Raw genomic sequence first — 26,011 nt, forward strand, 5'->3', positions numbered from 1 at the left:
CTGACAGCTGACTTTGATATGTTTCAATCTTAGACCTTATGGTCTTAGGTTTCAATTCAATGCCAAAGCCAAACGACTATTGTCTGTCAGCTGAATAGGGAAGTCGATATTCCCTTAGAAACGATTTTACCAAGTCTCTAATCGAACCCAAGCACTCAAGCAGCCAAGCAAGTGAAGTGGTTTATTGAAGATATACTTTATTATAAAACTAACGGACGCCCGCGACTTTGTCCACGTGTAATTAAGTTTATCACAAATATCGCGGGAATCATGTGTTTTTCGGGTTACAATGTAGCCCAATAAGTTGCTGAATAACCTCATCTATCTTCCAGTGAAAGTCCCGATAAATGCTATCTATCTAACACTGAAAGAATTTTTCGAATTGGACCAGTAGTCCTAAGATGCGCTTATCTTAGGACTACAAGCAAACAAACTCTTTAGCTTTATAATATTAGTAGGTAGTATTGATTAGTGAAAACATTAACAAAAAATTAAACTCGATTTATTTATGAGTATTAAATTCACCGTTAGATTGTAAAAAAAATAAGAGGGTGATAGCCTTGTGGATATGACTCTAACTCTGCCTCCAATTCCGGAGGGTATGGGTTCGAATCCGATCCAGGGTATGCACCTCCAACTTTTCAGTTGTGTGCATTTAAAAAAATTAAATAGGTATCACGTGTCTCAAACGGTGAAGGAAAATATCGTGAGGAAACCTGCATACCAGAAAATTCTCACGAAGTCTGCCAATCCGTATTGGGCCAGCGTGGTTGAATATTGGCCTAACCCCTCTCATTCTGAGAGGAGACTCGAGCTCAGCAGTGAGTCGAATATGGGTTAGTTTATTATATAGGTAAGTACCCAACTACCCTTTTTTCGATGTACCCAACGATCACTTACGATATATAAACAAACATCGATTATTAAATATCTGTAAAAGAAATCGACTTCTGGTAGCCATCACTAAAATTAAAAATACAAATAAATACAATCAAAATAATAAATAATATCTGTTGCTATTTTGATTTTTAAATAGGTACTATGTATAAGTATTATCTTGAGATACTAATTATAGAACATTACATATAAATTATCTCTTTGTTCCGGCAGATGTCATTGTATTATTATTTGCTGTGACTTACACGCGATGTACCGGCATGTTTTCATCTCAAAATGCTGTGTTTTGGTGTTGCTTAGCCTATCAATGGTGTGTGAGGGAGGACAATATGCCTTCGTTACGTGGTCTTTTGATAAAGCCATCGTCTCTATGACCGACAATTCTTCAGATATTCCCGACTTGCACATCGCGCGGGCTACTTACAGCAACGAAATCAATAAGACCGGGTATGATAAACTTAGATATATATTTTACTTATTAACCGACTTTAAAAAAAGGAGGAGGTTCTTAATTCGACGTGTATGTTTTTAATGTTTGTTACCTCATAACTTGTAAAAGTGTATAGGTACATGCAGATTGGTCCCATTAAAATGTCATGAAAATCGGTACAGTAATTTTGTGCTAAAATTAAAATAACGAAATTGCCCGGACTGTGCGCTTTCGTTCACTATGCTAGGACATACTAAAAACAGAAAAATAAAATCTTTTTATCAAAAAAATTCGACCGACTTCAAAATCAATATCATATGTGCTACCATCTGATTACTTTGAAGGCGGTGCCAACAAAGTGATGCATTAAGCCGTTTAAATCATAAAGTTTTAGGATTTTCATTCTTTCCTTTCCTAAGTTCTTTCCCGTGGTCCTTTCAAAAACGGCTTTAATTAATACGCCATTGGCTTGAAACCGCCTTCAAAGTGATCAAATGGTAACACATACGATGTTATTTTTTGGCCAGCCAGTAAGTTCCACAGCGCGCACTTTTTACCCGACTGCGTAAGGAGGGTAATGTTTTTGCTATAGTTGTACCTAAGCCGTGACCTGAAGACAGCTAGTGAGCCCAAGAGCCCACAAAAGGCTCCTCGACCCCAAAAGACCGCCCGACCCCATAGGGCTCCCAGACCCCAAAAGGCCTCCTAAACCCTAAAGACCCCCGATTCCCAAAGACCCTTGAAACGAAGTTTCTTTTAATGAATGTTCGAAGATTTGATGGGATGGGATGGAATACGATATCTATAGCGATTGCGATAACAATATCTATATCGATAGCGATAGCGATGATAGCTACGGCGAAATTCGTTCCATCCGGGTGTCTAAGAGACACCCGAATAGTTAATATTAATTGAATAATAAATCTATAGACATATTTTCTGTGAGCAAACATTTTTTTTTCTTTCTTGTTCTTGTCGCGATGCACGGTAAGCCAAAACTTTAGAATAGGGTTTTCAGAGCACTCGGAGCATACACTGAGGATTTCATTACGACAATTCCGGATACAGGACCAAAAAGCCGCAATTCGCGATCCCACGATAGCGAAATAATCTGATATTCTGGCGTCGGCAAACATACCCGATGCGTTACAGTATTTAGGCAGTTTCATCAGAATGCGGTATGCGTTATTAACGTAAAATAAAAAAAAAACATACATACAGCCGAACGTAGAACCTCCTCCTTATTGAAAGTCGGTTAAAAAATTAATGCTTGCCAAATAACGATGATCATTTAAATATATGCCTACATATAAATATAGCACATACAATTTTATGTTTTACTTTTTAAATAGTAGCTTTTTAGTACCTATAAATAAACTTTTCAGTTGGGCCTTCTTAGAGTTGCACACTGCAGCCAATGCAAGCAATGAGAAGCAGGCGTATGCTGCTGGGTTCCTCGAGGGCTTTCTCACGAGGGAGCTCATTTGGATGCATTGGCAGAATGTTCTCAAAGGGTTAGATAACTCAATCTAATATATAAAATTCTCGTGTCGCGGTGTTCGACATTGAACTCCTCCGAAACGGCTCGACCGATTTTGATGAAATTTTTTGTGCATATTTAGTAGGTCTGAGAATAACTAAACCGTAGTCAATTAGAGCTTTATTGTTATTGTATAAAGTTCATATTAATAATAATTAGAAAACGGGGTAGGGGTAGGGTAGGGGTAGGGTAGGGGTAGGGTAGGGTAGGGGTAGGGTTGGGGTAGGGTAGGGTAGGAGTAGGGTAGAGGTAGGGTAGGGGTAGGGTAGGGGTAGGGGTAGGGTAGGGGTAGGGTAGGGTAGGGGTAGGGTAGCGGTAGTTGAAAGTTTACATCGAGTTTCACGCGGACGAAGTCGCGGGCATCCGCTAGTATATATATATTATACTAGCGGACTCGCTCAAGCTTCGCTTTGACTTATTAATTTATTTATTTGCACTTCTTCCCTATCCCTACCTTACACTACCATACTCCTACCCCTACCCCTACCCTACCCCTACCCTACCTCTACTCTACCCCTACCCTACCCTACCCTACAACTACCCTACCACTACCCTACCCCTACCCTATCCCTATACCATAAACCTACCCTACCACTACCCTACCCTACCCCTACCCTACCCCTACCCCTACCCTACCCCTACCCTACCCCTACCCTACCCCTACCCTACCCCTACCCTACCCCTACCCTACCGCTACCCTACCCCTACCCTATCCCTATACCATACCCCTACCCTACCACTACCCTATCCTAGGATTTAGGGGTTTGAAAAATAGATGTTGGCCGATTCTCAGACCTACTGAATATGCACAAAAAATTTCATCAAAATCGGTCGAGCCGTTTCGGAGGAGTTCAAGTTCGAACACCGCGACACGAGAATTTTATATATTAGATATACATATAATGTATTGCACCTGCCCGCTCTTTCTTCGCAAGGTCTCCGTCAGGGGTTGCCTGGTAGAGATTACTTATAGTAATAAGGCCGCCTTTGCATGCTAAGTTTTATTTATGTTTTTAATGTTTCGATTTATGATTGTATTTTTGTGTGCAATAAAGTATTTCTTCTTCTTCTTCTTAAATCTCTGATTTCAAATAATAATTCTATTTCATTATTTTTAAAAAGAATATTTGCCATATCTTCTTTAAATATGATCAATATTTCCATTCCCCTCCAACTAGTCGGGAAAGACAATATTCGGAGTGGGTACGACAATAGACCAACGGAGCGGGGATCGAACCAGCACCCCTTGGTGAATCCAACCGCTCTTACCGTTGAGCTATTGAGACTATGCCTATGTGCCTTTATTTTAGATCTATACTTAATATTGAGAGGTAAAGTTTTTGGTGTTGTAGGGGTAATCTCTGGATATACTGAACTGATTTTGATAATTCTTTCACCACTAGAAAGCCACATTATTTGTAAGTATCATATGATATATTTTATCTCAGTATTCTCAAACTACGCGGGTGAAACCGCGGGGCGTCAGCTAGTGCTATATAGAGGTGAAGTTTGTGGTGTTGTAATCCATGGACCTACTGAACTGTTGGGAAGCTTGAACCGTGGCTAGTTTTCACCCTTCAGAGTGCATAGTGGGAGTTTTCATACTGTGACGATCGTGAAAACGAAAAACGCGAGTTTTTATGCAATTGAAACTGTTGTGCAGTAGTGCCACTAGATGGCGCTGTTTCAATTCCTTAGAAATTCGCGTTTACGTTAACGATCGTCACAATATCAAACTGCCACTAGGCACACAGGTGAGATTGTAGTCAAGCGCTAATTTTTTGTAAAAAATAGAAGAAAAAATTGTTGGTATGAAGTTTAATAAAATTATTAACAATTAAAAAAGCTTGGAATAGTCTATTGAATTAACAATATATACTTTATGTTAGGTATTGCTACAATAAAACAGACGTGTGTGGTTTGATTGAGGACTTCGTTGACAAGAATGAGGATTACATTGCATCCATGATTTCAATCCACCCTTGTGATCCATATTGGCACCAGGTATAATATTTTCTTTTCCTTTATTTTCTGCTTTGCTTTGTTACATTAGGTTTTCTGGATTCCATCTTAGACTGCATTTTTGACGTGCAAATCACTGAACTGATTTGATTTAATAATAATTCTTTATTTCAGGTTATACACCCATTTAAAATACACAGATATACAAAAAATAATTAAATAAAAATCTAAATTTAATACCTGATAATATAATTTGGACATTAGAGAAGAACATTCGCTACTTTTTATTCCGGAAAAATCCTTGGTTCCCGTGGGATTTATAAAAAACCGAATTTCAATCTATAATAATATTGTTTGATTATTTGCTTAAACGCGCTAATCTCAGGAACTGCTGGTCCGATTTGAAAAATTCTTTCAGTGTTAGATAGCTTATTTATCGAGGAAGGCTATAGGCTATTATCCTCGTGTTACTGGGGGAACGGGAACCACGCGGGTGAAACTGCGTGGCGTCAGCTAGTAAGAAATAAAAGGTAACTTTGATTGCAGATGAAACTGTACTACATTCAGCTGGAAGGGTTGGCCGTGGGCTACAACCAGGCGACCAACGACCCGTACGAATGGCTTACTATACGGGACTTCATGTAAGTTATTGACGGCCTCCGTGGCGCAGTGGTATGCGCGGTGGATTTACAAAACGGAGGTCCTGGTTCGATCCTCGGCTGGCCAGATTGAGATTTTCTAAATTAGTCCAGGTCTGGCTGGTGGGAGGCTTCGGCCGTGGCTAGTTACCGCCCTACCGGCAAAAACGTACCGCAAAGCGATGTAGCGTTCCGGTACGATGCCGTGTAGAAACCGAAAGGGGTGTGTACTTTTGAGGGTGAAAAGTAACTTGTAAACAATAAAAAAATAGAAAAGGTATCATTCAGTAATTTTAGCGTGATGCCTGGTCAAATAAAATACGGACAGATAGACAGACAAAAATAAAATAAAAAAGTTTTTGACTTCAGCATCGATTATAATTATAATTTATAATGCCCTCTAACTAAAATTTTCAAAATATCTTCAATATATAGAATTGTAAGAAAAATATAAGTTTATAATCTATCTTCTATATACAGGGTGTCCCATAATTAAGAATCAAACGAACTTACCTTGTGAAGTTTGATATCTAATTATACGAGCGTCTTGACCGAAGATGATTAGGTTTACTAAGCAGCATGTGGCAGATTATGCTGTCCTTATCACACTTTTAAAGATTCCTATTCGATAAAAAGAATCTTTATTTAACACTGGTAACACCTCCCCACCTCCCCATTTGCGCTCCCACGCCGACCGGTGACCATTACTGTCATTTTTCAGAGGTTTTATTTTTTCGATAGATTTTAGGGCTTAGAAGAAGGGACAGGGTGGGAGTGTAATCATCTTCGGTCAAGACGCTCGTATAATTAGATATCAAACTTCACAAGGTAAGTTCGTTTGATTCTTAATTATACTTCGCATCTCTCCCGAAGATGATTAGGTTTACTAAGCAGATGTTTAGAGTATCGAAAAAATGCAAATATCATAGCGATCAACAACAATTGTAATAGGTACTACTATAATTACAATATTAATATTAATTGATATTAAAATAAGTAATTGAATAAAAATCAACACTTCAAAGGTTTAACCAAGGATTATTAAAAAATAAAACATTATTTTTTTTTTTTTTATTTTTTTTTTTTTTTTTTTTTTTTTTTATGCTTAATTTTTAAAAATTATGTTAACAAAATTAGTTTGATTTGATTATCAGTTTGACTTTATTATAATATTTAAGAAAAACATTTGACGATTTTGACCAACCGAACCGAAATTATTAGTTTTTCTAATAATTTCTAATTGAACACCTGCTCTGTGCGCGGCTAATGTTGGTGCATGTCGCGTACTATGACCGCTTGTATAAATTAACACCAACACCAAATTTTTCTAATCTTGTATCCAATGAGACAATGTCTGGGAGTATATCTTTTTATGCGATTTTGGGTAACTAATAAAAAGAAAATCTTCTTGGACCAAGTATTTTCAATGTATGTTTTAATGCACAGACCTGGACATACTTTTGGTTTTTTTTTTTTTTTTTTTTTTTTTTTAAATAATAATCAATGGTTGATAAAACATAGGATGTCGATGGTGTCGGGGTTTTACTAATTCGTATTTATAAAGGAAGAAGGGTTATTGCTTTTTGTGACAAGTCCTTTAGTGAAATCAGGTCATTAGGGTAATAATTTTGTAGACTAAGTTAGGATTTCAAGTACCTATTATAATATTGAGTTTAGAATAAATTAAATTTTTAGAATTATTACAATATACTGCCAAGCTAGAATTAGGTTGTTCTTGTAAGGCTATTTTAGGTTAATATAATAAATAAATATTATATTGTAGGTTTTTTTTTTTTTTTTTTTTTTAAATATCATTTAACTGTGTCACGGCGAGTGATTTCCGACTTAGCAGAGTGGAAAGCTGTTTAACGTACTATATATACCTGCCGCAAAATTTTGTTTTTTATTTTTAATTTTTATTTATTTATTTATTTATTTGTAAAAAATTCGATGAATTGTGTCGTATTAGCGTCACAATAATTATATTGTTTGTCTTTGCAAAAGAGCCACCATGATTTTATAAGTATAAATAATAGAAAAGATGACAATTTTAAGTATTTTAACAGATATTTATTAGGCTGAAAATAACTTCAAATCACTTTAAAAACCATCAGGTTATACCAGGTAAACAAGGGTTGAGTGGGCCAGGCCAGCAAAACAACAATGAACGTCTCATTTAGATATTTAACTGATCGGAGGAAAGGTAGAAAAAGACGACTTTTCCCATCGAAATATCAACGCTACAATAATTTCTGAATTTAGGTCTAGTTTTCGTGAAGCGTCTCTTGATATTTGTGGTTTTGTTTGCTAAACCAATTTTAAATTTGATAAATTAAATTCAAGATTACCATAATTTAACAAAACAACATACATACAGCCGAACATAGAACCTCCTTTCTTTTTGGAAATCGGTAAAAAGCTTAGACAGCAGTTTCCACTAAGTCTCTGTATTGAAAAATTAATGAGATTCAAAATCTGCGGCTACATTGATAAGATGCAAATATGTGTAAGTTGTGTTTTTCGCACCATTATATCATGTAAGATTTTATTTAAATGTGAGTACTGTATGCCGCACTTTTAATATAGGTAATTGCCGTAATCCATTCTTAATAAAATGTCGCAATTGCTAAGATGTAAAAATACGTATAAATTTAAAGACTATAAAAAGCTGCAAGGAGTTGAAGAGTATTTATGTGAGAACATAGTTTTGTAGACCACTATTTGTAGACAGTGGTACCTAGTGAACTTTTTTTTTTTTTTTTTTTGCAGGATGCACCTGTTAATGATGCATCGCTATAAACCAAAATGAAATATTCCTTATATATAAATGAACTTCCTACAACCTCAAATAAATACATATACAATGTTTTGTTGTTTGTACATAATTCTATACGCTTTTTCTTGCTGTCGGGTAAAGTTGATATATTATTGGTAGATAGTCCTGAATCAAAAATAAACAGGTGTAGATAAATATTTAACGAAACAAATGAGCCTGAAAATTATATAATTAGGTACAATTTCAGTCAGTCAGTTTTTAAAAACATGATAATTAATAAATGAATTAACATAGTTTGGAACCGCGCGTTTCACGCGATTTTAACTCGCACTTGTCCCGTTTTATGGGTACATTTGACTTTTAATATCATTGTTTTAGAAACTAATTTTAAAAGGTCAAACTATAAAACGCCTTTCCGATGCATAAAAAATCGTGTAGATAATTCACTGACAAATAACGATCTTAGGTTTTAGTAATGCAAGTAAAAAATGGATTTCAAATAGATAGTTGTTCCATATAAGGCGGAAATATATTTTATCACTCTTTGCAAGTGGTAGTAAAAATTAAGCATCTTTTACTCTATTTTTGAATGTTTTGTTTGATATAGAGTGCTATAGGAATTTCTTAACCTTTAATGATTTCCAATCCAAAATAATTTTAGCATTCGTATTATGCCATTCCTTGCAGAAATACTGAAGTCTGTCAGCAGACGGTAATTTTTTCTTGCACAAGCTTCGAGAGTTGTTTGTCGGCGATAGAAATCACGCGGCGCGGGCGCTTGTGCCGGCGGCGGAGGTGGGCGTCGAGCATGGTACACCGTAGGGTACCCTCGCGGCTCGGCGGCTGGTGCCTGCGGTGCCCCCCGTGCGTTTAAAGCTCCAGGATTACGAGCTGAATTAGTTGGATGCGCGAGAATCTCAAGTTCCAATTCCGACGCTGATGTTAACAAGGCCTTAGATGATTTTTGATGTTCTGACAAAATTTGACCCAAATAAATTGCCGTAATTTGTATTTTTATCAAACCTCATTGTTATGGAATTTCTATAATGAGAGTCTCAGAATTTTTTAAAAGGCGATTTAAATTTCAGGGTTTATTAAAGGAGCTTTCGTATAATTATGCAGTTTCAAGCTGGTAAATAATGTTTTAATAGGTCCAATCATTCGTCCTTAGGTAACCCGTTAGTTAGTATATTTTTCCATCATGTAGCTAAATCTTTTGTAAAATTTCTCCGTATGAGGTTTGTACAACAACGACAACCAGCTGTAAAATATCAGGATCTAAATCTTCTTCTATGTCGTCTTGTCTTCGACGTAATAATAACCAATTACATTGGGTAATTGTCTATTAATCTTTATAATTTTAAATAGTGTAGGTAGGTAAATAGTTTATATTGTTCAAGATGATAATTCACACACGCAATGCGTCGGAATTATACCTATATTATCCACACGCAATAAATGCCGGGATAAAATTTCCACACACGTTATACGTCGGGATAAGTATGTTAAAATACTAAGAACAATATTTCATTCTTATTATGCAATAATAATAATATAATAATTCACACACGCAATGCGTCGGAATTATACCTATATTATCCACACGCAATAAATGCCGGGATAAAATTTCCACACACGTTATACGTCGGGATAAGTATGTTAAAATACTAAGAACAATATTTCATCCTTATTATGCAATATATGCCGGTAGGTACATAATTTCCACACACGGTTTACGTCGGGATAAGTATGTTAAAATACTAAGAACAATATTTCATCCTTATTATGCAATATATGCCGGTAGGTACATAATTTCCACACACGGTTTACGTCGGGATAAGTATGTTAAAATACTAAGAACAATATTTCATCCTTATTATGCAATATATGCCGGTAGGTACATAATTTAAACACACGGTTTACGTCGGGATAAGTATGTTAAAATACTAAGAACAATATTTCATCCTTATTATGCAATATATGCCGGTAGGTACATAATTTCCACACACGGTTTACGTCGGGATAAGTATGTTTAAAATACTAAGAACAATATTTTATCCTTATTATGCAATATGTGCCGGTAGGTACATAATTTCCACACACGGTTTACGTCGGGATAAGTATGTTAAAATACTAAGAACATTATTTTATGCATACGCAATAAATGCCGGTACGTCGGAATGTTACATCCATATTTTCATTATACCATAGGCACACAATAAATTTCGAGATATAAACTCCATATACTTTTTTATTTTACTTAGTGGGTAAGCTTAAATGAAAAATGGTCTTACCTTGCCATTCCTGGTAAGTTGCGTCTTGTGTCGGTGAATACAAATAATCTTCCTTCGATGATCCTTCCGAAGAAAAAAGATATGGAGATGATTATTTTCCTTCTACTTACGTTTTTAGAACTTTTTTCACTATATCACTTGATCGCTTTCTTTTTCCCATATTTTAATATGTATTTTGATGTTGGACGAGACGGAGCAAAACGACGTGTAACTTGGACAACACAAAATCCCGTAATGACAGTAATGGTCACCGGTCGGCGTGGGAGCGCAAATGGGGAGGTGGGGAGGTGTTACCAGTGTTAAATAAAGATTCTTTTTATCGAATAGGAATCTTTAAAAGTGTGATAAGGACAGCATAATCTGCCACATGCTGCTTAGTAAACCTAATCATCTTCGGGAGAGATGCGAAGTATAATAATTAATGGATAAAACGCAAATGGTACCTAGATACTCCACCTAATTATCTAAAACTAATTTGAATAGTTTTAAAAAAAATCTTAGGGTGACCAAGTTATATTTTTTTTTGGGATCTTTCAATTTTTTTTTATATTTTTTCTGTCTTTAATTAGATTTTTTAATGCTGTAGCTGCTTTAATTAAGATTATTTTGGTAAACTTTACGGATTAAATTACTAATGTAAGTACCACGGTACTATTTTTAGAAATAATGTTTATTTTTTTTTTGTAGAAAAGGCTTTGAATGCAGTAATTACACCAGTACAATGTCTAACAGATTAATGAATGATTCTGTTACCAGTTGGCTCAACATGCTGGGCGAGCTGGACGAGCTGGCGTTCTCGCTGTCCATGCCGCGCGAGACTCCGGAGGGGTTACTGTTCGGAGACCACTGCAGCGGACTGGTCAAACTGCTGCCCGACCTGACCAACCTCTACATTGGTCACACCACGTGGAATGGGTAAGCATAGGCGTATATAGCAAGTGGCCGGGTGGGCCTGGCCCATCCTAGAATAGTCCAGTGCCCATCCTAGGATACTGGGCTACCAATTTGAAATTCTACGATGGACGCCGAAATACTAATCATTTTGCACAAAGTATCATTTAAAATATCAAATAATAACAATTACAACTTATAATAAAGAAAAACCTATAAGTAATAAACATTTTGAAAAATATATTAGGACCTTTTCTGATACCTACCAATAGATACAAAGAAAAAATAATAAATAAGTCGAGCCGTTTCAAAGGTATGCGTCTACAAATATTGCTAACGAAATTTTTATATTGAGTGTCGACTCTGTTCAGTGATATGTAGGCCCACCCCAGGAAATCATCCTAGATACGCCAATGCAGGTAAGATGCTGATCCATAGACAATCTTTTATTATTTTTTTATATGTGCATCGGACCCTTTTTCTTAGTAATAAACGAATTTAATATTATTATTATTAAAATATGTTGTTCCGTTGTTCAAATCAATGTTCATTACTTTAAGGGTGGTGTTACCCTGTTTTATGACTACTAGACTTTTGGGCAAATATTGTATGCAACTTTTGGGCAAATATTGCTAGACTTTTGGGCGAATATTATATGGCACGTTGTACGTGTATGTATGTCTGATCATACCTATCTCGTATGCGTAGGTATGATTATAAAATTATGGTATTTATCAAATTTCCAGCTACCACACCATGTTACGGTTCCAGAAGAAGTATGTACTGAACTACAAACAGTCCCCTGCCACGGACGATCTGATCCCGGGCCGGAAGATGTCCTTCTCATCTTATCCAGGGTTTATCATGGTACTTTTTTGAAATAATATTTTTTTATTAAATAAATAATTTAGGGTCTGATACTATGTATTTAAATATTTTAATTCAGTATTTGCTACCATAAAACAAATTCTAATGAATTAAATTTTTAGTTTTTCAAAAAGAATATTAGTCATAATATATATGGAATGTGACCAAAATTTTCTATATAAAAAATAAAAAAGAATAATCAGTTTTCGGGCAATTAGTATTATATCTTCCACTGCCAAAGAGCAACCTCTTATAAGGGACAAGTGTTTCATTGATTTACAAATCAAATAAAGTCAACTGATCAAAAACCAAACACGCACAGTGTTAGATTTCGTAGTCTAAATGAACACAAATGGATCCCTAAATTGCAAAATGATGCTGTCACACACTCATAATATTTTTTACATCCCTATTTTTAGTTTTTCGCGTTCCTAAAAATTAAAAATAGTGAAGTAGTTGGTCAGTCCCTAGACGACTTCTACGTGATGTCGTCGGGGCTGGTGGCGGGGGAGACCACGCTCACCGTCAGCAACCGCACGCTCTACGAGTACGTCAGACCGGTGGGACAGGTAAGTTACTTTATACTTACTTTGCTTGCACAATATAAATTAATATCTAAAATTTTGTTTTTTAAATTTCCCATTAATTTTATCAAAATTGAAGCGTGTTTAGCTAAATAACTAAATTTTCTCCTGTGCTTAATGTTATTAATACTATCATCATCATCATCATATCAGCCGATGAACGTCCACTGCAGTACATAGGCCTTTTGTAGGGACTTCCAAACATCACGATACTGAGCCGCCTGCATCCAGCGAATCCCTGCGACTCGCTTGATGTCGTCAGTCCACCTGGTGGGGGGTCGGCCAACACTGCGCTTACTAGTGCGGGGTCGCCATTCCAGCACTTTGGGACCCCAACGTCCATCGGCTCTTTGATTAACACTATACTAAAACACAATTAATATTCTTTCAAATTTCTGGTCTGGAACAGCTGGACCGATTTTAATGGGACCAGTTGTTTCCAGTGAAGCAACCAAGATGGCCAGTTGTTGTGTATATTACATATCTATGCTATTAAAAAAACCGGAAAAATTCATGGTTCCAGCGGTATTGGTGAATAACCAAATGTTAAGCGGGCGAAGTCTCGAGCACCTCTTCATCAAAAGAAGTTTTAAATGCAATATTATTTTTTTTCATTAAGATTGTCCTGAAAATAATGTATGAAAAAGAAGTGTACCATCATTTTAAAAATTTGTACACTTATCGAGGTTTGTGAATTGGTATAAAACTCGTGTCTACTTAATGAAAGAAAAATAATTATTGCTTATAAAGCTTTTTCTCCAAAGTATCATAATACATTGGTAATTTAATCCGTATTGTTTAATTAAATCAAAATCAAATATTAAATACAGCAACTTACAGCATTGAGAAATATTTTAAAAATTTAACTTGGTCACCCTAGGGATTTTTCAAAACTATTCAAATTCATTGTAGATAATTAGATGGAGTATCTACCATTTGCGTTTAATCCATTAATTACGGGACATCCTGTATATCTTCTTAGATCTCGGAGTTCGCACGTTCCATGGTAGCGAACCGTCTGGCGACCAATGGCAAGGAGTGGGTAGACATCTTCCGCAGATACAACAGCGGGACGTACAATAACCAATGGTGTGTGTGGTGGCAACCATGCCATAGATCTTTACAAGCTTTTGCTTAATGTTGGATGAATCATCATCATCATCATCGGCATTGTCATCGTCATCGTCATCGTCATCGTCATCGCCATCGCCATTGACATCTCCATCTCCATCTCCATCGTCATCGTCATCGTCATCATCATCATCATCATCATCATCGTCATCGTCATACCATCATCATATCAGTCGATGAACGTCCACTGCAGGACAAAGGCCTTTTGTAGGTACTTCCAAACATCACGATCCTGAGCCGCCTGCACTCGCTTGATGTCGTCCTTCCATCCAGTCTTTCTGTACCTTGGGACCCTAACGTATATTAGTCTATATACGTTAGGGTACGTTATTATATTAGCTCTTCGAACTATGTGGCCTTATTCGAACGTGTGTGGATAAATTTTAGTAAATTAAATCTTGGAGCAGAACATAGGCTACTTTTGGTCGCGGAAATATGAATAGCTGCTGAAATAGGGGAAGCGGTTGACAGTTTAAGTATGAGTCACTAATTCATTATTATAGAAATGGCACACCAAGATACATACGTAATAAGGTCCCTGGACGACCATCGGATGGTAATGATGATGTTGTGTATGTTGAAAAATGAATAGCAAATATCACATACAGGTATGTGGTGGATTACAACAAGTTCAAGGCAAAGAATGCCAAGTCCAGTGGCGCAGTCCTGCCCGGCCTGCTGTGGGTCGTGGAACAGTTGCCCGGGTACGTCGAGGCGGCCGATCTGTGAGTTATCTCATTCACTAGTGATATTTTTAATAATTTTCATTGTTTAATAGTTTAACGGTCGATTTCGCCACCTTCTGATAGATGTCGGGTGCTCTAAACGTCAGTATTGTCGCTTTATGCTTCATACCATATGAAAAAGACAAAATGAATATAATTACAAACTAAATTACAGAAAATCTACAATACATCATCATCATCAACATATCAGCCGATGGACGTGCATTGCAGGACATAAACCTCTTGTAGGGACTTCCAAACATCACGATCCTGAGCCGCCTGCATCCAGAGAATTCCTGCGACTTGCTTGATGTCGTCAGTCCACCTGGTGCGGGGTCGCCATTCCAGCACCTTGGGACCCCAACGTCCATCGGCTCTTCAAACTATGTGCCCCGCCCATTGCTACTACAATAGGTTTGTAATAATTTTCCAGAACAGAACAACTGAAGAGGACGAGTTACTTCCCGTCGTACAACATACCGTACTTTCCGCGTATCTTCAACCTGAGCGGCGGGAACGAGCGCGTCGCGACCTTTGGCGACTGGTTCGGCTACCACACCACTCCTAGAGCGAAGATGTTCAAGCTCAAACAGGTGGGGTTTATTCATTCATTCACTCTAGTTAATTCCGCGAACGTGTCATAATTTTAACAAATATTCGTTACTTACTGTTGAGCATGAGTCTGCTCTCAGAATGAGAGAGGTTAGGCTAATAGTACACGACGCTGGCCCAATGCGATTTGACAACCTTCAAAAACGTAGAGAATTAGAAAATTCTCAGGTTTACAGGTTTCCTCACGATGTTTTGCCTTCACTGTTTGAGACACGTGATATTTAAATTTCTTAAATTGCACACAACTGAGGTAAACTAAAAGTTGGAGGTGCATGCCCTGTACTGAATTCGGACCTATGCCATTTGAATCGAAATATACAACATCATTTATCTACCTAACAAACAATCAGGTCAGTTTCAGTCGTTAAAAGATTTTAAATATAGATGTCTTTTTTTTTATTCTTTACAAGTTAGCCCTTGACTACAATTTTACCTGATGGTAAGTGATGATGTATCTAAGATGGAAGCGGATTAACTTGTTAGGAGGAGGATGAAAATCCACACCCCTTGCGGTTTCTACACGACATCGTACCGGAACGCTAAATCGCTTGGCGGTACGTCTTTGTCGGTAGGGTGGTAACTAGCCACGGCCAAAGCCTCCCATCAGCTAGACCTGGACCAATTAATAAAATCTCAATCGTCCCAGCCGGGGATCGAACCCAGGGCCTTCGTCAAAAAAATGTCGATGTATAATAAAAGATGATGATGGAGATGAGCCCGTGACCGCCCCAAAAAGCGCTGACTCGACATCGTACACGCGGACTTGAGAGCCAACAACGATGACGATGACAATATTGGATATAAGCAGACGTTACTTTGCAGAAGTTCATCATGAATACAATAATTTATTTATTTTGCTATTATCCGCGAAATGCCAACGAACCCATGCGACGCAACGTGCAATTCAATTGACTTTGCAATTGCACGTTGTAGAGTCAACATCTCCTGAGGATGCTCCGGTTTCGGGGTGAAACGTACATAGAGAGTATTTTGTAGGACCTGGGTGACGTTGTCGCATGGGTTCGTCGACTTTTCGCGGATGATAGCAAAATAAATAAATTATTACATATTGACGATGATGTATAAATCCCACTGTCTTGGATATAGGCCTCCTCCAGCAGTTTCCACTTTCCCCTGTCCCGTCCTGACCTCATCCAATCCCTACCAGCCACTTGAGCAATGTCATCTGTCCAGCGCTTCTGAGGCCTTTATTGTTATTATATTGACGATGACGATGATGATGATGATGATGATGATGACTGACCGTGTCCGGTCGCAGGCCGGCATCTGCAACATCCGCGAGATGTTCCGCACCATGCGCTACAACGACTACAAGCGCGACCCGCTGGCGCGCTGCGCCTGCCGCCCGCCCTACAGCGCCGGCAACGGCATCGCCTCGCGGGACGACCTCAACCCGCCCAACGGTGAGCCTTCGCTGTGTCCTTTTTGTTATATAAGAAAGTGCAATCATGCCTGATGATAAGCAAGGATGCGGTTGGTGGAACACGCTTACCTTTTATTTATTTTCCTGCCAGTCAGTACGGAACCGCTATGCATTTCTTCGTTCTTTCTATTTATAATTTCTCACTTTCCTTTTTTTCTGCCCGTTCTCTTTCATCTCTCCTGATCATAATTGCTCTGAGCAACTGAGAGTATTTCCTCCATTCTTCCACGTCTACTAGCATGCGTGCAATAAGGTTTTCGCATCCAAGATTGCGTGTCTCAGAGTGTCCTCCTCGCCGCAGAAGTAGCAGTTTTCACTCGGTCGGCCAATAGCATACAGATAAGTATTGAACACCCCGTGTCCACTTAGTGCCTGGGTTAGCCATCGATCCCCGTGCTCCCGTTTGTGCCATCTGTGTGGAACACGCTTACCTAGAAGATGCCTATTCACTGTGATGATAAAAAGTAGAAAGATTTGTACAGGGTATCCCGTTAATGGATATATCGCAAATGGTAGATACACCACCTACTTCATCATTATCAACCCATATTCGGCTCACTGCTGAGCTCGTGTCTCCTCTTAGAATTAGAGGGGTTAGGCCAATAGTCCACCACGCTGGCTCATCGCGGATTGGCAGACTTCACACACTCAGAGAATTAAGAAACCTCTCTGCTATGCAGGTTTCCTTCACCGTTTGAGACACGTGGTATTTAATTTCTTAAAATGCACACAACTGAAAAGTTAGAGGTGCATGCCCCGAACCGGATTCGACCCCACATCCTCCGGAATCGGAGGCAGAGGTCATATCCACTGCGTTAACACGGTCATATCCACCACCTACTTATCTAAAACTAATTTGAATACTTTTAAAAAAAACCCTAGGGTAACCAAGTTATATGTTTTTACTGATTTTTCAAATTTTCAATCTTGAATATTTTTTTTTAATGCTGTAGCTGCTGTTAATAATATTTTAAAGATCCGGATTTTTGCAAACATTACGGAATAAGTTACCAATTTACTTTAATACTATTTTTATAAATAACATTTTACTTGTTTTGTACAAAAAGCTTTGAGTGCAATAATTATTTTTCTTTCATTATGATGACCCGATTTAAAAAAAAATATCCTAAAAAAAATAGGACTTGGTCACCCTAGGTATTAACTATTGAAATTAGTTTTAAATAATTAGATGGTATATCTACCATTTGCGTTTTATCCATTAATTACGGGACAAAAAATGCAAAATTGAATCAGGGATCCGCGGCGGCGCCGCAAATCTGACCCTTTAAATCCCTGTAGCTCCGAAAGTAATGATCGCAGATACCCTGTTACTTTTACAAAATTGCTTTACTATTAGCATACTCTTAAATTATATACAATTTAAAAAACTGTCATCATCCCTATTCTTTCACCAATACAAAGCTACATTATCAGTGAGTAACACGGACAACACATATAGAATGTTTGTTCACAGGCACGTACCCGTTCCAAGCGCTGGGGCACCGCAACCACGGCTCCCTGGACTCCAAGGTGACGAGCGCCACGCTGAGGCGCTCCTACCAGTTCCTCGCCGTGTCCAGCCCCGCCCACAACATCTCGAGAGGCATTCCGCCTTTCCGGTGAGTGCATTTAGAAAAAATAGAAAGAAAGAAAGAAAATATATTTATTACTACATTATGCCACACATCACAATTATACTAGCGGACGCCCGCGACTTCGTTCGCGTGAAACCCTACTACTGCCCCTACCCCGATCCTACCCTACCCTACCCCTACAATACCACGCGACGGCGACGGAAGCTTAAAAAATGCAATAACTTCTCCCGTTTTCTCAACATTTTCCTTCATTGCTCTGCTCCTGTTGATTGTAGCATGATGAAAAGTATACTATAACCTGCCCAGGAGTATGAAGAATAATTGTACCAAGTTTTGTTAAAATCCGTCGAGTAGTTTTTGTTTTTATAACAAATATACTACGCGCCGGAAGCTTAAAAAATTGAGTAACTTCTCCCGTTTTCCCAACATTTCCCTTCACTGCTCTGCTCCTATTAATCATAGGGTGATGAAAAGTAACCTGCCCAGGAGTATGAAGGATAATTGTACCAAGTTTCGTTAAAATTCGTCGAGTAGTTTTAGTTTCTATAAAGAACATACAGACAGACAGACAGACAAAAATTAATTACTGATAGCATTTTTGGCATCAGTATCGATCACTAATCACCCCCTGATAGTTATTTTGGAAATATATTTAATGTACAGAATTGACCTCTCTACAGATCTATTATAAGTATAGATATGTGGCATAACCTAGAAAAAGGTCCTAGCTCAGTATATTGCTATATGCTCCCCATTAACGAAGACCATACAGCGCTGATTTTCAGCTAGGACCCAGTTCCAAGTGCATTTGACATTCATTAAAGTGAAACTTCTCTACGCTCTGTTGTGGGGGTTAAATAAAATCCCTCTATTTAAAAAGAAACTTTATTCTTGAAATAAATCAATTCATCATTAATCATTATCACTGCTGGCCTCGAGCTCAGAATGAGAGGGGTTAGGCCAAATAGTCCACCACGCTGGCCCAATGCGGATTGGCAGACTTCACACACGCCGAGAAATAAGAAAATTCTCAGGTATGCAGGTTTCCTCACGATGATTTCCTTTGAGACACGTGATATTAATTTTTTTTAAAATGCACACAACTGAAAAGTTGGAGGTGCATGCCCCGGACCGGATTCGAACCCACACCCTCCGGTATCGGAGGCAGAGGTCATATCCACTGGGCTACTATGGCTTTTTATAAATAAACTAGCGGACGCCCGCGACTTCGTCCGCGTGAAACTCGATGTAAACATTCAACTACCCCTACACTACCCTAGCCCTACCCCTATCCTACCTCTACCCCTGCTCCTGAGCAGCCTGTATATTCGGTGTCACGATACGCGAGGCAGTTTCACTCGCCAGTGAGAATACCGGGATAAAAATATGGCCTATGGCCATTTCCGGGTAGGTAGTTTCCGGGTCTATTCTCGACAAACAAACGAATAATAAAATCTTAGTTTAGAATTACCTACTCCCGTAAATTAAAGCATTACTTTTTATAAAAAAATTAATATACTCAGGGGCACAATTATCCGCCCACTTTAATATGACGCGAGTATATTAAAGTGGGCGGATAATTGTGCCTCTGAGTATACTTTAAATTACATGCCCATATACATCTCTTTTTTTTTATAGATGGAGTGAATTCGACATGGGCCCGCATTTGTCTCACGTGGGTCACCCCGACCTGTGGATGTTCGCACCCGTCCTACACCGCTGGGAGTGGGGGTGATTTGTGTTAGGCTAGCCACAAACGGTCAATTATTCTCACATTTCTGTAGCACCCACTCCTATAATTGATAGTGTGTCACTGCGTACATGACTTGTATAGTATGCCGCGTGGGTACTGCCGTTTGCTTTTCAGAAACGTGAGAATAATTGACCGTCAATGGCGACCTTTAGCTTGTATGAAGTTATCTGTCTTGTGGTTAAGATGGTAAAAACGTACTTTTATGGTGGTTGTACTGAGAAGAACTTGTATGCAAATATTACTTTTTCGATAGTTGTGGTAGTTTTATTATTGAGAAGAATGTTGTTTTGGAGTATCTGTTTTTAAATAAAAATATTCAAAACTCATATAGAGATAGTTACTAGGACAACTAAGGTTTTGGGTGTTCAAAATTTTTTGGAGATTGGTTTGATGAGGTCGGTTTTTATTAAGTTCAAATATATATTCAGTTTGATACAGCTAAATTAAATTATATATTTTTTGGTTAAAGTGTCCAATAGCAGGAAACTGGTAGGTAAATGTTTTAAAATGAAAAATTTCATCTTGGTCAGTTTTCATTATGGGTTTTCTATATCAAAGTCACGGGCTTCCGCTATTATGTTTGACTCAATACGGAATGTATTGATGCTGTAAGTTATATTATTACCTATTATATAAGAAGAGTCAATTTTATTGATTATTTTATTGTAACAAAATATTGTTTGTTGATTGTGACTGAATCTCAGAAAATACTCATTATTATATTTTTACATTTAGATTACTTTATTTTTAATGTTAGATACCTTTGCACATTATATCTTTTGCCTTTGTATAGAATATTTAATAGTTTTACTAAACATACATATCATGTGAAATATTCAATATATTATGTTTTTTGGATAATAAATGTTTTATTTACCCTCCAAAATAAATGCAAATACAACAAAGGCTATATCTGCCACAAGCCATTTTACATATATCTATTCTTATTCTACAATCGTTAACGCTCGAAAATGCATAGGAGGAACGACATTCGTTATCGATAGTTCACGTGATCAACCTATGGATCATACCCATAGTTGACTCACTGTTGAGCACGAGTCTCCTCTCAGAATGAGGGGTTAGCCCTTAGTCCACCACGCTGGCCCAATGCGAATTGGGCTTCACCGTCTCTACGCACGCACAATGTTTCGAAACTACTAATAGATTACATTTTTTTTTTATTCTTTACATGTTAGCCCTTGACTACAATCTCACCTGATGGTAAGTGATGATCAATCTAAGATAGAAGCCGGCTAACATGTTCGTTAGGATGAAAATCCACACCCGTATCGGTTTCTACACATCGTACCGGAACGCTAAATCGCTTAGTAACTTGCCACGGCCGAAGCCTCCCACCAGCCAGACCTGGATCAATAAAGAAAATCTCAATCGGCCCAGCCGAGGATCGAACCTAGGACCTCCGTCTTGTAAATCCACCGCGCATACCACTGCGTCACGGAGGTTGTCACGTAAACGGTTGTCTAGTAAAACAAAATATATATGATCACGCTAAGACCAATAGGAGCGGAGCACCAATGAAGAATGTTTCAAAATTGGGAGATTTTATCCTTTTGAGAGCTTACATGCGTAAACGGTTAAGTTTCGAAAAAATCATGTATGACGGAATTGTTCCCCTTTAAAAGTTTCAAAAGTCTACGATTGTTCCCGCGAGATTTGTGAAAAAACAGAAACGCGGACGAAGTCGCGGGGTCCGCTAGTCAATAAATATAGACAGAAATAACGTGATATTCTATTGGTAAAAGAATTTTCAAAATCAGTACAGTAGATCTTGACACTACCCCTACCTTAAAGACTTTACCTCTACTTGAATTGTTTAATTACTAAAAAAAACACAAAGTAAATGTGATAACACTTTTATTATACAATGGAATGAGTATTGACTAAAAAATATTTATAACATAAAATAAAAGTGATCACTTAAATAGATTATTACATTACACTAACATTTTACACTTTCTTTACAATTAAACAAATTATTTTGTTTTAACAGCTCATTTGTTTTCTTTTACTACTTTTTACAGTTGACAATAAATAGGTATCATTTAAATAAAATCAATGAACCAATTTTTTATTTTTCCTTGAAACATTTATGATAGGTATACATAATACACTATTAAATCTACATAAACATTCAATAATATTTATTATTATTTACTAACAACTGCCATTTACATATCAAACTCATCTTCACTAAAATAATTCAGTTATACACCAATCATAATTAAACAGATTTATAAAACACAGAAATAAACCAAATATCCCCAATATCCTTTTTAGCAATGATAATTTTATACTATAGATTGCTTATGTCCCTACAAAAGCACTGCAAAAAGTGATTTTGTACTACAAAACTGAGCGCACACATGCACAATTGTCTTTAATTCAATTATATATTTATGTATATATAGTTTTTACACTTCCTGAACACACAACTCGGCATTGTAGACGATATTTAGTTATTATTTGTTTAAATAACGTTCGTTGTTGACCACAACTAACATTGAGATGTGGAAATTTCCTCTTCTCGGCGCCTCATTTTTCATGACCTAGTAACACATCTAACAGTATTTAACATCATTGCTTTTTAGTCAATCAAAATCAGACTTCATTTATTTCATGTATGCTTGGTCTACAAGCACTTTTGAATCATCAAGTTTGACTATTCGCAAAGACCTTACCACTTGTTTAATGCAGGTTTCTGCCGAGTAGAGGTGGCAATAAAATAAATATTTCCTGTATTAAAATCATTATTCTTTACAATGTACATAAATATAATACTTTAGCAAATAGTCACAAACATAAAGTATGAGGAATATGGTTATTGATAAATATTTTGTTCCTGGGTCCAAAGACCATTATTTCATAGTTCAATTATCCCACTTATGTGGGATCTGCAATATATATCAATCTTCATAGTTCCTTCATAATATACTCAGAGGCTTCCATTTCCGGGTAGGTAGTTTCCGGGTCTATTCTCGACAAACAAACAAATAATAAAAATTAATATACTCAGAGGCACAATTATCCGCCCTCTTTAATATGACGCGAGTATATAAAAGTGGGCGGATAATTGTGCCTCTGAGTATACTTTAAATTACATGCCCATACTGCTTATATTCCTTCTTTCATATTGTTATCTATGTAATGTCATAAATATACTAAAGACTAAAGTACAATATTTGTACTGGTTATAATTTAGGATTGGTATACAATCAAATTATTGGATAACTGGATTTTTATATAATAATATTACATTACTTTATAAAGATAAATTATACATTCTTCAGGCTAGAACCAAGTATGAGACTCATTGAACTTGTTACTCTAAGGAGTTGAGCATCAGCAGTTGCTTCAGGACTTTCGTTTGGGAGGTTTCTCGAATCTCTCCGGCCAAGAACATCTCATCCACTACTGTGTACACCTGTAGAGCAAGTTTCATTTATCAATACATATAAATACAATTTAAATGCTAGTCTGTGATTTCAAAATGGTTCATGTGATTTTAAAAAGGTTCAACTGTCTTTCTATTTGTCCTAGATAATCTCTGGAACGACTGAATCAATTTTAAAGAGACTTTCACTGGAAGATAGAGGATGTTAGAGAACAATATAAAGGCTTCCCGTAAAATAAATGGTTCCTGCGGGATTTGTGAAAAACAGAATTGTATGTGTTCAAAGTCACAGGCTTCTGCTAGTACATCATAAAAACAAACAATGGCCCATAACCTCTTAGGGGATTTGGAGATTTTTATTTCAGGTAATTTGGAGATAATATTATGTTTACCACTGTTTTAGTGCAGATTTCAATAATGAGGTAACTGACAATGTTAGGCTAAGTAATGAGCAATCAAACTTTAATTATTAATAATTAAAACCCTCACAGGGATAGTAAAACCCTGTGACTCTGAGGGTATAAGTAAACTCTAAGCTACTGCCAAAAATTTAAAACTCTTCTGAGACTCAGACCTCAGCTTAGAGGATTGTGCTGAAAGAATATATGTGTTATATAATAGTTATATTTTGGTTTAAGTGTAACAGGCGCCCTTAGAGATTGTGAGTTATAAAGCCCATGTCCAGGTTACATCAGACATGGGGATCTTCACCATCGGATATCTTCTGTATAACTTGTGTTACCTGGTAAGCTGTTGGTCAGGATTGTAAAGACCTGGCCCTGCACTGGACCATTAAAGAATATTGATAACAATGAAGAGTTATTTTCGGGCTTACCTTATAGAAGTTAAACACAAGATCCAGCTCACACACATTGTGGAAGTACTCATTGAGGACCTCCACAAAGTTGTGTATGGCCTCCAGGTAGCACAGGTTGTTGTCGTTCACGTCCACACATATGCAGAAGTACAGGCCGGCATATCTCCTGTACACTATCTTGAAGTTTCGAAACTGGAACAGTCAATTCCATGGTTATAGCAACTTTAATTATAGTGGCAATCACTCTCAGCTCTGTATCACAATATTTTTTTATTGTATCTTAATTTATTTATTTTTTGTTTTATTTATTTATTATTCTATAAAATACATATTAAAATTCAGCCTAACCATGATGTAACATAAACCACAGTTGGTTTTACCGTGCACTGCACTTATAAAATATTAAAAAACAAAAAGAAGATAAAATTAATAATCATCTAGTTTATTATTCTATGATGATCAAATATTAATTTATCAAGCAATCACACATCAACTACTCGTATCGATTATAAAAAATTTAAATGGCAGCATGTATCAAAATTGTACAAAAGGTTTGTAAAAGTTTCATTATACAAAGATACTGTTATGTTATAAAAAAAACACGAGAAAGTTAATATCACATCTCAAACAGTGAAGGAAAAACATCTGCATACCTGAGAATTTTCTTAATACTCTACATGTGTGAAGTCTGCCAATCTGCACCTAAGGCCTAATCCCTCTCATTTTGAGAGGAGACTTGTGCTCAACAGTGAGCCATATGGGTTGTAAATGATGATGATTATGGCTGTTATGTGTTTATCAGATCACTAGTTCATCCATAGTTTACAGTGGTGACTCAGAAAGGCAACATTTAGAAGTATTTTTAAAAGCCTTAGACACTATGAATTGCATCTAATTGTATACAACAAATTTTGCTAAGTTTGGAGGACCATGCTTGCAAAGAAGTAATACTGAAATGAAGACATGTAATCATCATCAAACACCCTTTTTAGGAGACCAGAAAAGGCCTCAGGCCTCCCTACTTATAGCAGAGGGATTATGGCGCTTAGGCACAATCCTCCAATCGGCAATTCAGTGTTGTAAGACTTACAGTAACTATCAGAAACCGATAGTTCAACTGATCTATAATACAAATATTACCTCAACAAAGTTTGTGTGCTTGGCGTCGCGAACGGTCACCACGGCGTGGACCTCCTCAATCAGCTTCTGTTTCTCATCATCATCAAAGTTCATGTACCATTTTGCCAACCGTGTCTTCCCCGCTCGATTTTGTATTAGGATGAAGCGAATCTGAAGAAAATGAAAAAATATATATACACACAGCATTCGCTGCTACTTATAATAAGTAGTCAGTGCTTACCATTTCTATTTTTCAATTATAAAGTTACAGTTTTAACATAGAAAACTGTATTTTAGTGGATTTCGATCAGAAATTTGAGAAAAAACGCCTCTCTTTTTTTGGATTGATTGTCAAATGTCAAAGTCAATGTCAATTGTCAAAACAAAATTCAAAATTTCCGTGTATCCTCAGAGTATAAAAAAATCGGCAAACCGAAAGGCAAAATCAAAAAATTATTACTTAGTAAGATTTTATTGCTTAAAAATACATCTCAAGAGTGCACAAAACAATACACCATTTGAAT

At 37.0% G+C, this 26,011-nt stretch overlaps 2 protein-coding genes across 3 annotated transcripts; one reads left to right on the plus strand and one right to left on the minus strand.

The window, feature by feature from the left end:
• The first annotated feature begins 86 nt into the window (after positions 1 to 86).
• LOC112050550 (putative phospholipase B-like 2) lies at positions 87 to 20,998 on the plus strand. 2 transcript variants are annotated; one of them, XM_024088840.2, is made up of 14 exons: positions 87 to 237; positions 1,198 to 1,344; positions 2,713 to 2,841; positions 4,757 to 4,871; positions 5,376 to 5,470; positions 11,294 to 11,452; positions 12,175 to 12,295; positions 12,760 to 12,864; positions 13,862 to 13,968; positions 14,619 to 14,735; positions 15,169 to 15,328; positions 16,627 to 16,771; positions 18,266 to 18,410; positions 20,025 to 20,998. In XM_024088840.2, the coding sequence occupies exons 2-14, from the start codon at positions 1,205 to 1,207 to the stop codon at positions 20,119 to 20,121; spliced, it is 1,635 nt and encodes a 544-aa protein (XP_023944608.1). In that variant the 5' UTR covers positions 87 to 237; positions 1,198 to 1,204; the 3' UTR covers positions 20,122 to 20,998. The 2 variants fall into 2 exon arrangements, with proteins under 2 accessions (XP_023944608.1, XP_052744127.1); XM_052888167.1 differs by having other exon boundaries at positions 87 to 1,344.
• Positions 20,999 to 21,997: 999 nt separating this feature from the next.
• Positions 21,998 to 25,873, minus strand: LOC112050531 (AP-2 complex subunit sigma). Its single transcript, XM_024088817.2, has 4 exons — positions 25,729 to 25,873; positions 25,509 to 25,658; positions 24,387 to 24,560; positions 21,998 to 23,581 (listed from the first exon to the last, which is right to left on the minus strand). Exons 1-4 carry the CDS (start codon positions 25,729 to 25,731, stop codon positions 23,480 to 23,482), a joined length of 429 nt encoding a protein of 142 aa, XP_023944585.1. The 5' UTR covers positions 25,732 to 25,873; the 3' UTR covers positions 21,998 to 23,479.
• Positions 25,874 to 26,011: the final 138 nt, after the last annotated feature.

This window comes from Bicyclus anynana, chromosome 21, assembly GCF_947172395.1.
Source record: "Bicyclus anynana chromosome 21, ilBicAnyn1.1, whole genome shotgun sequence".
In the NCBI taxonomy this organism is placed as follows: Eukaryota; Metazoa; Arthropoda; class Insecta; order Lepidoptera; family Nymphalidae; genus Bicyclus; species Bicyclus anynana.